The sequence below is a fragment of the Diabrotica virgifera genome, chromosome 7, assembly GCF_917563875.1.
Source record: "Diabrotica virgifera virgifera chromosome 7, PGI_DIABVI_V3a".
NCBI classification, from domain to species: domain Eukaryota; kingdom Metazoa; phylum Arthropoda; class Insecta; order Coleoptera; family Chrysomelidae; genus Diabrotica; species Diabrotica virgifera.
The window spans coordinates 173,321,522-173,337,725 of NC_065449.1; the positions used below are offsets into that span (position 1 = coordinate 173,321,522).

General features: G+C 31.6%; 1 protein-coding gene across 1 annotated transcript in view; it reads right to left on the reverse strand.

Annotated features, from left to right (window-relative positions):
• LOC114330224 (gustatory receptor for sugar taste 43a-like) overlaps window positions 1–16,204 on the reverse strand; it is a 119,859-nt gene that overhangs the window by 57,510 nt on the left and 46,145 nt on the right. Inside the window, exon 3 of the mRNA XM_028279548.2 lies at window positions 5,676–6,111. Coding sequence (XP_028135349.1) covers window positions 5,676–6,111 — 436 coding nt within the window. The remainder of the gene's footprint in view (window positions 1–5,675; window positions 6,112–16,204) is intronic.

Here is a 16,204-nt window from a genome sequence, read left to right on the forward strand (position 1 = left end):
TTAATGAATCAATCCTCAGTTTAAAAATAATCAATACCTACACATTGGAACGACCCAATTACTAATCACAAGGAAAATCCAGGTCCAGATTAACAAAAAAATATGAAGTAATTTTTACCTTGAGACAAAACCCTGTAAATTGAAATTTTGAAAATTTGTTAGCGTATTTTAAAAGAGCATAAAAAACTGCGTTAAAAGGTGTATGTCAAATTTTTGAGCAGATAATTTAATTACGGCAATTTTGAAATCATAGGGAACTTGCATAAAATTTTAAATTCGAAAAAAATGGTATAAATCACAACAGAACATAATTTAGAACCTGTATCAAAGATAAAATGTTTGGTTTGTCTTTAGTTTGGACCCTAAAGACGTTTCACCCCCCAGGGTGACAATAAGCTGCCAGAAAAATATTCTAAATCAAGCAAGGAAATGCTTCGAACAAAATGGCGGACATTTTGAGCAACTGTTATAATTCAAATATTTTTAATTAAAGTATGTTAAATTGTTGAACTATTTAAATGAAATTTTTTTTATTAGATATAGCTGTTTTTTTAAATTATTTACTAAATCAATAAATTATCCCAATCCTCGCAATTCTATTTTTAATGATGTGCATACAGCTACAACAGCTACAAATCCCGAGAAACCATGAAGCCAGCCTAGTAAATAAGTATTAAGTATTTTTAAAATACGTATTGATTCATTAACATTAAATTATTAAAAGTTAATAATATGTACCTTGTTTTTAATCTCTGAGTTCTTTAAAATTTTAATATAATTTCAAAATTGATGTAATTAAATCAACGGCGCAAAAAATTAAAATGAACGTTTAATCAAAGTTTTTATGCTCTTTTAAAAGGCGCAGACAAATTTTCAAAATTTCAATATACAGGGTGTTGGTTCAACGTCACAATTATTAAAAAAAATAGTAAAATCCTTTATAAAAGTTATATTTTTTATATATTTTATAATATGTATATATTTGTATATTTTTATAAAGGATTTTACTGTTTTTTGTATTATATGGTATACCGCCAACTACAGGAAAACTTTTTCCTTGTGGACAATTATTTTATTTTTTTTTTTGTTAATCTGGACCTGGATTTTTCTTGTCATTAGTAATTAGGTCGTTCCAATGTGATCTATAAATATTGATTGTTTTTAAAATGCGTTTTAATTCATTAACTTTAATAATTTATAACTTAAAATTAATACGCTTTTTAATATCAGAGTTCTTAAAAAATTCAATATAATTTCAAAATTAAAGTCACAAATTATCTGGCCGAAAAATTGAAGGGAACCATTAAACTCAATTTTTTGTGCTCTTTTTAAATATGCAAACAAATTTTCAAAATTTTAATATACAGGGTGTTGTTTTAAGGTCACAATTACTTTATAATTTTTTGTTAATCCGGACCTGGATTTTTCTTATGGTTAGTATGTCGGTCGTTTGGGTTTTCAATGAAACATATGTGTACCAAATATCAAAAAAATATGCAAGGTGGTTCTAAAGTTATGGCTTAGGAAAAAATGGGCAAAATCGTTAAAAAACACGGTTATAAAAGTCGGTAGGGCAAAAAATGTGGTATATCAAGAACCGGATCGGTGACCTTTATTCACCGTTAAAGTATTTCCGTTTCCAAAGAAACACCCTGTATAATGGGTATTAGTACAGTACAAAGGTATCAGTTCCTACGTTATAAAGTATCACAAAGCAAGGTATATTTGGGTTGTGCGAATAAAATTTAGAGTTACTCACAATCTGTTTTATTGAGCCAAAAGAACGACCGATTTCGGACGGAAAAGTTAGAGTAGGAGGAGTAGGCCTTTTTTTTAAATACTTATTGATTATTTTTTAATGATTTTAATTTTCAATCGTGTAGTAATAGTAGGGGAGAAAAGTATGCTGGATTTGCAGTCACTCGAGCGCTTTGGGGACCTATTGGGTTGTGATTATTAGGTCCTAAAACCAAAAAAAGTTGAATAAAATTCTACATTTTAGTGGGAACTTTCCATTTTTTAATTTAATTTTCCAATTTCCAACAATCGTTTTTGAAGTTATACTTCTTTAGGCACGATTGAGATTGAGGGTGAATTTATATTGATCTGCGCGCATGCGCACACCGACAGTATGATATTAGTCGTTATACGGGCTCTGATTGGATGTTGAAATGATCTGTCAATAATAAATAATTGTTCAGTATGAAGGTAAGCAAATGTATAATATATTAGTTTTATTGTTGTGAGGACAGAAACAAAAAAGTTTATAATTGTAGTGACATTTAAATAGTTTTTAAAAGCAACAGGTACGTAATAATTGTAAATGTATCATAGGTACCTTCCTATTTGAACCTACCAAAATACATAGTATGTAATACTTTATTTTTATAATTTACCTAATATATTGATTTCTTACTCTATGTGCTGTTGTATTTTTTCAATTCTAAATCATTTCAATTCAAAATCAAAATAATTTAATTTAATTCCAAAATGTCAAAAGCCTAATCCGTTTAGTTAGTCGATCTTCGCACATAATGACACATTGCCTCCGTGGCGAAGCGTTTAAGGCGAATGAACCCCAATATACCAACCGCGCTGATAGCTGGTTCGAATCCCAATAAAAACTTTTATTTTTTTATGTTTTTTTATACATTTTATGATTGTAAGTATATTTATTACATAATTTTATTTTCAGAAAATACGTACTTAGTTAAAAAAATTTCCGAAAATTAATGTTCAGAAATCATTTGTGGCATTTTTAATGTATTTGTGTGTGTTTTACTCTTTTATTATTTTAATTTTTGGCACTGTTTTAATTTTGAGAAATAGTAAGTATAAATTTGTTTAATATTTAAATAAAATATAAATAAAAGTATATTACCTTCGTTTAAATCATATAAGAGAAGTACAACTTCTTACATGCGTACAAAGTACACACACATTCTTTTTTTTTTCGATTATAGCAATGTGTCCATAATTTGAAAATTGTTTCGAATTATAGTTGCTTATTTTTACGTAAAGGATCCAAATCCGCAATAAAAATTTGTGGCTACTATTTAAGATTTTAACGTAACCCCCAACCCACCTCTGCGGGGGGTCGTGTTTGGTACCGTTAGATAGATTTTTCAAAACTATTGAATAAGTGTATTTTGCAGTTTTTCGATCTGATGTTTATTTTGCGAAATATCGCGAGATTTGTATTTAAAATTTTAAATTTACCCCCACCCCTCTCCGTGGGGTCATGTTTGCCATCTTTCGATAGATTTTTGAAAAATATTGAACATATATTTTTTACTTTTTTGATATGACCACAGTATATAGAGGTTCCACAGTAAAACCACTCCTCTGTCGGCGCTTTAATCTCAAGAAATAATACCGGCAGTACGCAATTGGTAATTCACCAGTGGTGGATGCGGGTTTTCCCTGTTAAAATCCGTACGTTTCTATGGGACTAACAATGCGAGAGTGGGGCAAAAGCGACTAAGAACATTGCGCGGTCGCCATGCGCGACTACAGATTTTACTTCCAATTTTTCGGAGAGTGGTTCTATTGTTCCTCTTTATACTGTGGTTATGACATTCATTTCACGAAATATTCGCTTTTTTTGTGAAACTTTTGAAGTCAGATTTTTGAAATATACACTCTTTTGCATGTCCTTAACTTACCTTATCTTAATATGACAATTTCGAGTATTTTTAAGGATAGATTTTTTTTTCGGGCCCCGAAAAAAAAACGAACGCCATTGTGTTAAGAGCCAATATATGGTAGAGGTATATCTGCAGGGTACCAGGTTTCTCCCCATATAATAATCTGACGCTCTCGAGTAACTGCAAAAATCCCCGCTTGGGCTCTACCATAAGATTTTTTATGACCTCTTTACTTCTGTTCAAGTGTTCAATCAAATTATTATTATAATGGGAAGAATCTACAATAAATTATAATATTTTGTTTCTGTATAATGTCAATGAGTTTTCTAGTTTAGACCACTGTCACATTTAAGAAAGTGAACCAAAATATTTGTTTTATTTCTGTATCAGTGGAAGACATTAACAAAGAGATTGCAGCAAATGCAAGTAAGAATACTTTAATTAGCAACAATTCAATTTTAAAGCAATTCAAAATATTTTGTGGAGACCGGGGTTACAAACTAAAACAAAATTGGCATTAATTTTAAAATACTGGGCATTCAATATGAAAAGGTGTAATGGTGAAGACCATAAAGAAGTTATTATATACGTGCCTAGTTGTCTTGTCGTGTTTAAAATGAATTAAAAACAATCACGAATTCTTGTACCTAAATATAATATATTTAATATTCTATTATAATATAGTAAAATAAATATTAAAACAAACTTGAATTTTTTGTGTGTGTATTAATAGTTATTTATGATATAAGTGTTAAAAGTACACGTTTAAAGCACGCATGTGAAAGTTTGCAGAATGAGCGATAGCGAGTTCTGCAATTCACATGAGTGCCTTAAAAATGTACTTTTTATTACGAATATCATACAATATTTTTTCTACAAACGTAATTACAGGACAATATCTACAAAAACTTTTACTTGAACTTGACTGACATGCCATTTTTATATTTTTTTGACATTACATCACAATTGCCTATACGGTCAATATGAACTGCAGTGCCATAAAAATTTTAAAGCACTAGTGCCTTAAAGTAGCATTTTTAACGCTTGTATGGAGTGCTAAAAATTGCATTTTTAACACGGTTCTAGAAAAAAAATATTCTTTTAAATATCACATGATCAAAAGAATAAAAAATAAGGAAATAATGCTCCAGTTTGTTTCGCAAACTTGTTGTCATTCGGCAATAGCTACTCAAGCCTTACGAACTTTTGTGTATACTACGTTCACTTCCAAGCTAAGCTAGGACGCCAATCTCAGACGCCTGATCGTTGGATTTGTCGAGTCGTCGCAGCTTGCCTTTCTTTAGAAATCAATTACTTACTTACTTAATCCTAAGCCTTTAGGTGTAAGGCTGGTGGAGTTGAGTTTGGCACTGTAGTCTCCATGCTTTCCGATTTTAAGTTAGGTTTCTTGCACTTTCCAATGTCAATCCCTTCTTCTCGACTTCCTTCCTGATTTCATCTACCCACATAACTCTTGGTCTTCCTCTTTTGCTTTTCCCCTGCATTCTAGTTTCGAACACTTGTTTTGTAAGCCTCTAGTTTGACATTCTACGCACGTGCCCGGACCATCTAAGTTGTCCCTCCAACATTTTTTCATTGATTGGTTCTAGTTTTAGGTTTTATCTAATTGTTTCGTTTTTTACTTTGTCTGTCCTCTTTCTGTTTGCTATTTTCCTCAGGAACCTCATTTCCATAGCATCGACTCTGGATTTTTGTCTCCCCGTCAATGTCCATGTCTCGCCGCTATACATGCTTGTTGGTCTAACTACTGATTTAACGACCGCCGTTTTTACTTTCTCCGGTATCTCTTTTTTCCCAAAAATGTTGTTTTCATAGCGTTAAATCAATTAAATTAGAAATCAATTAAATTTGGTTAAAAATTTATTTCACTCCAATGACAAGCTGCGACGTCACGACACACTCACCTATTAGGCGCCTGAAACTATGTTAGCTTAGCTTGGAATTGAGAGTAGTATTTAAATCTGATAATTTTAGATATTTATTATGATAACTAATCTATCCATTTACCTATATTTTGAGATTCCTCGCTTTTTACGTAGGGGTCAATACTAGACGTTCTTCCATTATTGAACCTATTAGTAATTTTCTCACCATTAACAATAATTTTGCTTAAATAAACTTTCCCGACGATATCCTCTAAAATCACGTTTTTACTAACATTCGTTCGGTCTCTAACTTTGGCAAGATCCTGGTTCAACAAAGAGATTCGGACTTTTACCAAAAGTATTATGTGCCAATAGAACACTTCTATCATTATGACAATACTGTAGAGCATATAAAATGCAAAGTAATATTTTATGTACGCCAAAATACTTTTCCCTCGTGCTTTCAAAATGATATCGTAGGCATAAATTAGACCCGTGGTGAATGTGACTGCTGCTATGAAGATGATTGACGCTTTTTTAATTCTCTTGGGGTTTTTAAATGGAATGATGTGATCAGCCTGAAATAAAAACGTAGTAAATAAATTGAAAAATAATATTACCCAAATTATGACAATAATTTTATTAGAAAAATATTCTATACTTTAAATTATACGAGATAAATCAAGATTGAAATATTATTAACCCTGGATCGCGCTTACCAAAAAAAGCTAAAAAGCTGAAAAAAGCTGAAAATTTGTTAATAGCTTAACGGTGTCTAGTCGGACACACTTTAATGTATAGGAACACTGGGACGGGAAGTTTAATCGTGGAAGGTGTCATCCTGACAAGTTTATGATTGTGAAAAGTAGCAGGTCGTTTTTAAGTTTATTCAATAGCAAACTTGATATAATGTATAAAAAATGTTTGTCCGACAATATGTTGGGCACTTTTGATAAGTCCGACACGTAGAACATGGCAAACGAACAACATGGTGGTAAATAGCAGTCTAAGTTTTGCACAAGAGTTTAATGTATGGGTGACAAATCAATTGGAAGTTCTGTCCGACAAAGTACATGGGACGTTTTCGTAGTTTGACGTTCGAAAATTATAACCTGTTCCACAGTTAAAACTTCACCTGTTCCAGTGTTCCCATACATCAAGGTTTGTCCGACTAGACACCGCTATGCTATTAACAAATTTTTAGCTTGCTATTAATCAACTTTTTTGGTACGCGGAATGCAGGCGTATACACTTATATGAGATTGAGCCACAAATATTGTTCCAAAATCAACTTCCACTCCGGAAATAGTTCTCAAAAAATATTATTTTAAAAAATTCTGGGAAGATGTATAATAAAGTTTTATTAGCATTTAAACTACCCAGGCGCTGATATTCAATCTGACCACAATCCTTTAGTGGGCGTGTATAGAACCAAGTTAAAGAAAATACGCAGAAAAACTGTGAAAAAACATGACATGAGAAAACTGAAATATAGAGAAGTAAAAGAAATAGTCAGAAAAACATTAAATAGAAAATTCAAAGAAATCGATAATACAACGGAAAGCACAGAAGATGAGATAGAATCCCTTAATAAAACGATTAAAGAAAATTTTATGAAGAACGAAGAAAGTAAGAATAAGACATGGATGACGACAGAGATTCTGCAACAAAAGGAAGAAAGAAGGAAAAAAAAAAGAACGATAACTCCATGTATAAAACATTACAGCGAGAGATACATAGAAAGATCAGAGAAGCCAAACAGAAAGAACTGGAGAAAAAATGCCAAGAAATCGAAATTCTACAAAGTAAATACGACTGCTTCAACGTGCATAAGAAGGTAAGAGAAATTACAGGCAAATGTAAAAACATAAGAATAAGTAAACTTGTTAACGACAATGGAGAGAAAATCGTGGACAAAAAGATTATCAATAATACCTGGAAAAATTACATACGATATTTAATTTTTGATGAGAATAAGAACCAGTCCCCAATTCCTACGAGAACAGGACCACCCATACTAGTGTCAGAAATAAGAGCAGCCCTAATAACACTAAAAGAAGGTAGAGCTCCAGGACCAGACAGAGCACAATCTGCATTTCTTAAACTTCTTGATGATGATCTTTAATAATATAAAAATGTGTTGCATAATAATATAAAAATTGCAGTTGCAATGCAAAGGCAAAACAATCTTACTTTTCAATTAGAATACGGAGTGCAATCCAGCTCTCTGAATCCGATTTTCGATTCTTATTGGAATCGCAGGTGCTTGTTCTCCATATCCTAACTGACCAGTACCGAGAAATTTTCCCAGACATTTCAACTGAAACAAATAGGGTAGGTGACTAGCGTCATCTGGCAATTGAAAGATGAAGTTTTTCAATATTAAAAGCAAACATTAATAATATTGAAAATATTAAAAATATTACTAAAAGATTTTTAAATTGAAAAACGTATTGGTACATTTACCAGGTGACACCTCCAAGGCTTCTACAATTGGCAAGCTAAATGGATGCTGCAGTGAAGACAAAGGGAAGAAATTCTACACTATGCAATTCACATCCCCCGTCTGCAGCTTGGTAAAGTTCCGATGTTCCGTCCTTGATAAAAACGGGGGATGTGAATTGCATAGTGTAGAATTCCTTCCCTTTGTCTTCACTGCAGCATCCATTTGGCTTGCAAATTTTAGAAGACTTAAAGGTGTCACCAGGTAAATATACCAATACGTTTTTCAATTTAAAAATCTTTTGTAATATTTTTAATATTTTCAATATTATTGATGTTGCTTTTAGGATTGAAAAACTTCATATTTCAATTGCCTACCCTATGCGTTTCAGTTGCAATGCGTGGGAAAAGCTCTCGGTGCTGGTTAGTTAGGATATGGAGAACAAGCCTGCGCTCTCTCCAATGAGATTACAATAAGAATCGAAAATCGCGATTCAGAGAGCTGGACTGCACTCCGTATTCTAATTGAAAAGTAAGATTGTTTTGCCTTCGCATTGCAACTGAATAATAAAAATGGTACACATTTTTATTTTATATTCGTATTACTCCGTAGAGTAACTAGGTGCATTTTCCGTTGGAACTTTACCAAGCTGCAGACGGGGGATGTGAGTTGCATAGTGTAGAATTCCTTTCCTTTGTCTTCACTGCAGCATCCATTTGGCTTGCAAATTGTAGAAGCCTTGGAGGTGTCACCAGGTAAATATACCAATACGTTTTTCAATTTAAAAATTTTTTAGTAATATTTTTAATATTTTCAATATTATTAATGTTGCTTTTAGGATTGAAAAACTTCATCTTTCAATTGCCAAATGACTGTAGTCACCTACCCTATTTGTTTTAGTTGTAATGTGTGGGAAAAACTCTCGGTGCTGGTCAGTTAGGATATGGAGAACAAGCCTGCGCTCTCTCCGATGAGATTCCAATAAAAATCGAAAATCGCGATTCAGAGAGCTGGATTGCCCTCCGTATTCTATTGAAAAGTAAGATTGTTTTGCCTTCGCATTGCAACTGAATAATAAAAATGGTATACATTTTTATTTTACTTTCGTATTACTCCGTAGAGTAACTAGGTGCATTTTCCGTTGGAACTTTACCAAGCTGCAGACTGGGGATATGAATTGCATAGTGTAGAATTCCTTTCCATTGTCTTCACTGCAGCATCCATTTGGCTTGCAAATTGTAGAAGCCTTGGAGGTGTCAGGTAAATGTTCCAATACGTTTTTCAATTTAAAAATCTTTTAGTAATATTTCTAATATTTTCAATATTATTAATGTTGCTTTTAGGAGTGAAAAACTTCATCTTTCATCTTTAATAATATCTATGACACAGGCAATATCCAAAAAGATTGGCTAGTTTCAGAATTTATTACCTTACCCAAGAAACAGGGAACAAAAAATTGCGGAGAATATAGGCTAATAAGTCTAATGAGCCATACATTAAAACTTTTTCTTAAAATTATACATCGTAGAATATACAAGCTATTTGAAGAGAGAATAAAAGACACACAGTTTGAATTCATGAAAGGCGTAGGTGCAAGAGATGCACTGTTTGTCTACAGGTTTTATTTCAAAGATGCAGAGATATGACTTGCGATATTTACACCTGCTTTGTGGAATACCAAAAAGCATTTGATACAGTTCAACTCCGAAAAATGATGGATGTTCTAAAAAAGTCCAAATGTACGATAAAGACCGACGTATAATACAAAATTTATACTGGAACCAATCAGCCACAATAAGAACGAATCTTTGAAGTGAACCAACTAAAGCGATCCAGATTCTACGACGTGTTAGACAAGGTTGTATACTTTCACCTATATTATTAAACCTATATTCGGAAGAAATATTTAGTGAAGCCTTAGAAAATTGCGAACATGGAATACTTCTAAATGGAGAACGCCTAAACAACATCCGATATGCAGACGACACCGTTATTTTTGCAGACAGTTTGAACAGTTTACAGCACCTAATAAACAAAGTAAATAAAGTAAGTGAAAGACTTGGACTTCAAGTAAATATATCAAAAACTAAATTTATGATCATCAGCAAAAATAAAATTAGAGGAGCCCAACTACTTATCAATAATACACCAGTGGACAGAGTAAAACAGTATAACTATCTTGGAACAATAGTAAACGAACAATGGGGTCACTCACAAGAAATAAAATGTAGAATAGAGAATGCTAGGAGTGTATTCAATAACATAACCAAACTCTTTAAAAGCCATAACCTTAATCTGGAGATAAAAATAAGACTCCTACGATGTTATATCTTCTCAATATTGTATTACGGAGTTAAATCCTGGACACTCACTGAAGCAATGGGGAAAAAACTTGAAGCCTTCTAGATGTGGCTATACAGGCGATTCCTAAGGATATCATGGACGGACAAGATAACCAACGAGACCGTATTACAAAGAGTGGGCAAAGAAAAAGGGGTGATGTATACCATTAAAAGGAGAAAGTTACAATATCTCGGACACATAATGAAAAACGGCACTAAATACAGATTACTGAAGGTAATCCTTCAAGGTAAAGTATTCGGAAAGCGAGGAATTGGGAGAAGAAGAATATCATGGTTAAAGAACCTGAGGAAATGGTTCTCCACAACAACAACTAATCTATTTAAAGCATCAGTTAATAAAATCATTATAGCCAGAATGATCGCCAATATTCGAAACGAATAGGCACTAAAAGAAGAAGAAGCTTATAAATAATCATCATTCCATCATTGTCTTAGCCAAGTTGTTCCTGTTTCTCCTAATGATTTTCACACTTCCAAAGGAGTGTTATCGTTTGTAATTGTGGTAAGAAGTAGGTATTGTTACTGACTGTATCTGTTAATTCAACTAGTTTTCTGTCAAATCCTTCACTTAATATCTAAACTATTAAAATCCTTGTTCCATCTCTTTCCAAATCCTTTTCGGGAATTAGTATTTCATTGTTTCAATCTTTTCTCTTTCTGCATTACGTTTGGCCTTTTTTAACTTCGTTTAACCACCACCAGGTCTCTCTATTCTCAGACATTTTCAAGACGTTTTTTATGTAGTTCAATTACACTATTTCTAATGATACTGGCCCATATGATACTTTTTCCAAATTATATTATGACCTTCTTTCATACTTTAGCACATTGTTTATACTATTTTTTCCTTGAATAGAGTTTTCTTTTTCTTTTTTGCATGGAAAAAAGCTTTTTTAGGTTTTTTGGATCATTCCAAACAGAAAAGGTCTTTGGTGACTTTTCTCTAAAAATTACAGTTTTTCACATATAAGCGATTATAAATTGAAAAATTGCGAAATCGGCCATTTTTAACCCTCGAAAACTATATGGAAAACTGAAAATTTGAATGTTGCCAAGGTAGGTAGATATTCTTTAAACATCGATTGATGAAATCCCGAAGAGTTTTTTGCAATACAATATTCAAAACTCCTTTGTTTTTTAATTTCTAATCACGCGTGCGCGACACCGTTGCATGTGTATACAGTATGGTGCAAATGAAAGGAATAAATTCGTTATTTCGTAAACCGGCGACTTTAAGGAAAAAACCCGAAAAAGGTCGATTTTTATTTTTAAGTTGTGATATTGTGGCATATATGGTATACTAGTGACGTCATCCGTCTGGGCGTGATGACGTAATCGATGATTTTTTTAAATGAGAATAGGGGTCGTGTGGTAGCTCATTTGAAAGGTTCTTCATTTCTCTATTGAGTAATGTAAACATTTACATAATTATTTATACAGGGTGTCCAAAAAATATTTTTCGTAAATTAACTTATTTAACAAAAACAGAAGTAGAAGGACACCCTGTATAAATAATTATATGAATGTTTATATTACTGAATAGAAAATTGAAGACCCTTTCAAATGAGCTAGCACACGACCAATATTCTCATTTAAAAAAATCATCGATTACGTCATCACGCCCAGATGGATGACGTCACTAGTATACCATATATGCCACAATATCATAACTTAAAAATAAAAATCGACCTATTTCGGGATTTTTCCTTAAAGCCGCCGGTTTACGAAATAACAAATTTATTCCTTTCATTTGCACCATAATGTCGGTGGAAAATAGTGACGCGCACGCTTGATTAGCAATTAAAAAACAAAGGAGTTTTGAATATTGTATTCCAAACATTTAAATTTTCAGTTTTTCACATAGTTTTTGAGGGTTAAACATGGCCGATTTCGCAATTTTTCAATTTTTAATCGCTTATATGTCAAAAACTATCATTTTTAGAGAAAAGTCACTAAAGATCTTTTCTGTTTGGAATGATCCAAAAAACCTAAAAAAACTTTTTTCCATACAAAAAAAATATTTTTAGGAAAAAAAACAAAAAAAACGTTTAAAAAATTTTTGACCACCTTTTGGTCCTAGCAACATCCAAATTTGTTAAAAGGAGTCCTTTTTGAGTAAGATTGTGCAAAAAATCCGAATTAGAATATTTTTCCTAGCGGATGCGCAGTGGCTTTCTGGACTAACTTTAATCTCCAGCACAAGCAACTTTAATTGTCATTAGTTTACTCTCTCACTTAGATCCCCACTCAAAGTCTACACTATGCCAATATATGCTTATTATTTTATATATAGTTGTGTAAAACTAGTTGTAACATAAATCAAAGTACTTATTAGGATTTAATAGCGTTTGATAAAGTTGAATAAATTTATTTTTATATTTAAAACATTGCTGTTGGTTGGCTCACTAATTTAACCCTTATAGAATACCCCCTTTGGTACCCCCTTTTTAATTAATTTGATATCTAATTAAATCAATTTTAAATCGATATTTCATTATTTTTTGTTTTTTCATTTTCAACCACTAGAAATAATCCTTAATTTTTTACATGAAAAAAAAGCACATTTGGACATACCCCTCATGAAAGAGGTATAACCAAAATGATCCTAATGGGGTTCCATCTACTTGAAGGTCTCTGGGGGGTATGAAATAATAATGGTGTTAAGCGTATAGAGCTCAAAGTTCATCCAAAAGGGGGTGGTTATAACTCCCAAAACCACCCCCTGGTTACGCCTATGCCTCATGATCGAAAATATTAAAGTGGAGAAAAGAATGATTTTTACAAAAAAAAAAAAAAGAATGTGTGTGTGTGTACTTTGTACGCACGTTAGAAGGTATATTTATATTAAAATTGTGTAGAAAATCAGAAGTTTTTTAATATTTTACGATTCCTCAAGGGAAAAGCAATTGCTGAGACTCTCCAGTTCGTCAACAAATGACAAGTTCGTCAACATTATTTATCGAGAATTTACCATTTTTAACGATTTTAAAATTTGACGAAAATACAAACACTATAGCGGATAGCCCATAAAAAAATTATGTTATAATTTTTTGTCGAAAACCGACGTTTTTTAGAGTTTATACGATTCATCAGACGAAAAGCAATTGCGGGGACGACGCCTCAGTTCATAAAAATGTCAGTTACTTTTAATTTTTGGGATTATTTTAAGTATTAAAATTAGTTTAATATTTAAATAAAAATACAATTAAAATATTTAAAATATATTTGTTTCGTTGAAATCATCAAAATAGAACTATAACTTCTTTCGTGCTTACAAACTACACACACTCTTTTTTTTTTTCTATATTAATAAGTCAAAAAATATATACAGTGAGCACGTAAAGATTGGAATAAAATCCCTGAAATCCCGAAAAAGGTCGATTTTTATTTTTAAATTACAATTTTTTGGCATATATAAATATAGTGACGTCATCCACCTGGACGCGATGACGTAATTGATGATTTTTTGAAATTAAAATAGAGGAAGTGTGATAGCTCATTTGAAAAGTTATTCAAGTCTCTGTTCAAAAATATAAACATCAACATAATTATTTATACATGGCGTTCAAAAATGTTTTTGGAATTAAATTCCAAAATAAGACCTAAAAATAAGAATAAATGTATGTAATTTATTCAATTCAAAACACATCACATTACTGCCATCATAAAACAGAAAAAAAAATGTTTTTTTAAGAATAATCATTGGTTTTCGATTCAAGTAAATGTTCAAACTGCCAAGAGGCAGTTGGGTGGCTGCTTTAGTATCGAATTTAAGCGGAAAACAATTTTTATTTGTCAAATAAATATTTTTTCCTTTTTTCTGACAGCAGTAAAATGTATTTTGAATTAAATAAATTACATAGGTACATTCTTCTTTTTGTCTCAATTAATTTAATGCAAAAAATTATTTTTTGGACACCCTCTATAAATAATTAGGTTCGTATTTATTATATTGAATAGAGAATTGAATAACCTTTTATAACCTCAATAACCGGGCCTCAATAAAACCACCTCAAAAACTCTACTAGATCCAAAAATGCCCATTTAAGATATTTCTGTACATTATGTGATTCACCTATAGTCCGTTCTTTAACGGTAAAATATTGCAAAACCTCTCAATTTTAAAGAACCGCTTGGATTGACATGAAATTTGGCATACACATAGCTAACAAGTCAAAGAAAAAAAGTGATATTGTGCCGATATGTGCTTTTGCCCTGGGGGTGGTTTTCACCCCTCTTGGGGGTGAAAAAATATTAGTCCAAAGAAGTCAGGAAATGGATAAACTGGCTAATTTTAAGTAACTTTTGTTCTATAGAGTTTTTTCACTAAGTCAATATTTTTCGAGTTATTTGGCAGTGAATATATGTTCATTTTTTCAACAAAATAACCACGCTTTTAGACGGTTTTTCGCAAATAACTCAAATAGTGAGTATTTTGTCGAAAAAATATTCTTATCAAAAATGTAGCTTGTGAAATTTTTTTAAAAATGGTGTATATATCACGTCTCTACACCTAGTAGAAGCAGCGTTATAGCTAATGAAAATAGGTTCATATTCGTCAAATTCCAAATCGAATACTTTAACGTGAAATAACCAGAAATGAAGCACATTTCGGGGAAAACTCATTTTAACTTATTTAAAGTGTTTAAAAAAAGCTTGATTTTGTTTTATAAAAAAAATTTCTAGCATCAAAATTAAACAAGTTACGCTCAAAATAAAGTTAGTCCCTTTTGGTTTTGGTAAAAAAATCGATAAATTCACCCCCTAATTAGTATCTTAAATGAACTTAATCGTTACGACTTCATAAGTTTCTTGACTCGTGTATATATTGTTTATATGATCTGTAAGTTTCATTGTCAAAGTCCTTATTTTTAAAAGGGCTGTAGTTAAAAGGGGTTGAACGAGTCACTGATCACGAATGTATGCAAATTTAGAAACACCAAATCTTAGTAAATTTTTGTCTAAGCAATACTTATTCACGTCGAATAAGTATTGCTTACATGAAAAACAAAAAAATACATGATATTCAGAAAAGCAAATCTGACTTTTTTTGTGTTTCGAGATTTTTGGTATCTCTAACAATTTTTATTTTGAAAAAAAAGCATATTTTTCCAAATTTAAATTTTTAAAAATTTTACTTTGAAACCAAATTTTTTCAAAAATAAGCACTTTGAATCGATGAAACTTACAGATCATATAAACACAAAATAAGTAAAATAATTTGTGGAGCGGTAACGATTAAATTCATTTAAGTTGCTAATTAGGGGGTGGTCTTCCCGATTTTTTTTGCAAAAACAAAAGGGACCCACTTTATTTTGAGCGTAACTTGCTTCAATTTAATGCAAGAAGCTTTTTGTAAAAAGAAAAATAAATCTTTTTTTAAACACTTTAAAAAAGTTATAATGGATTTTCCCCAAAAAGTGCTTAATTTTTTGGATATTTCACGTCGAAATGTTTTATTTGAAATTTGGTGAATATGAATCTATTTTTCATAGGCTATAACTCTGGTTCTACGAGATGCAGAGACCTAACTCGTATACCATTTTTTTACATTTTTATAGGCTATATTTTTTTTAAGAACGTTTTTTCGACAAAATACTTACTTTTTGAGTTATTTGCGAAAAACCGTCTAAAAATGTGGTTATTTTGTTGAAAAACGAACATATTCACTCGCAAATAACTCAAAAAGTGATGACTTGGCGAAAAAGCTCTACAGATCAAAAGTTACTTAAAATTAGTCAGTTTACCCATTTCCGGACTTATTTTGGAAATATATTTTTTCACTTCCAAGAGGGGGTGAAAGTCACCCCTAGAGCAAAAGCGCACATCGGCACAATATCACTTTTTTTCTTTGACATGTAAGCT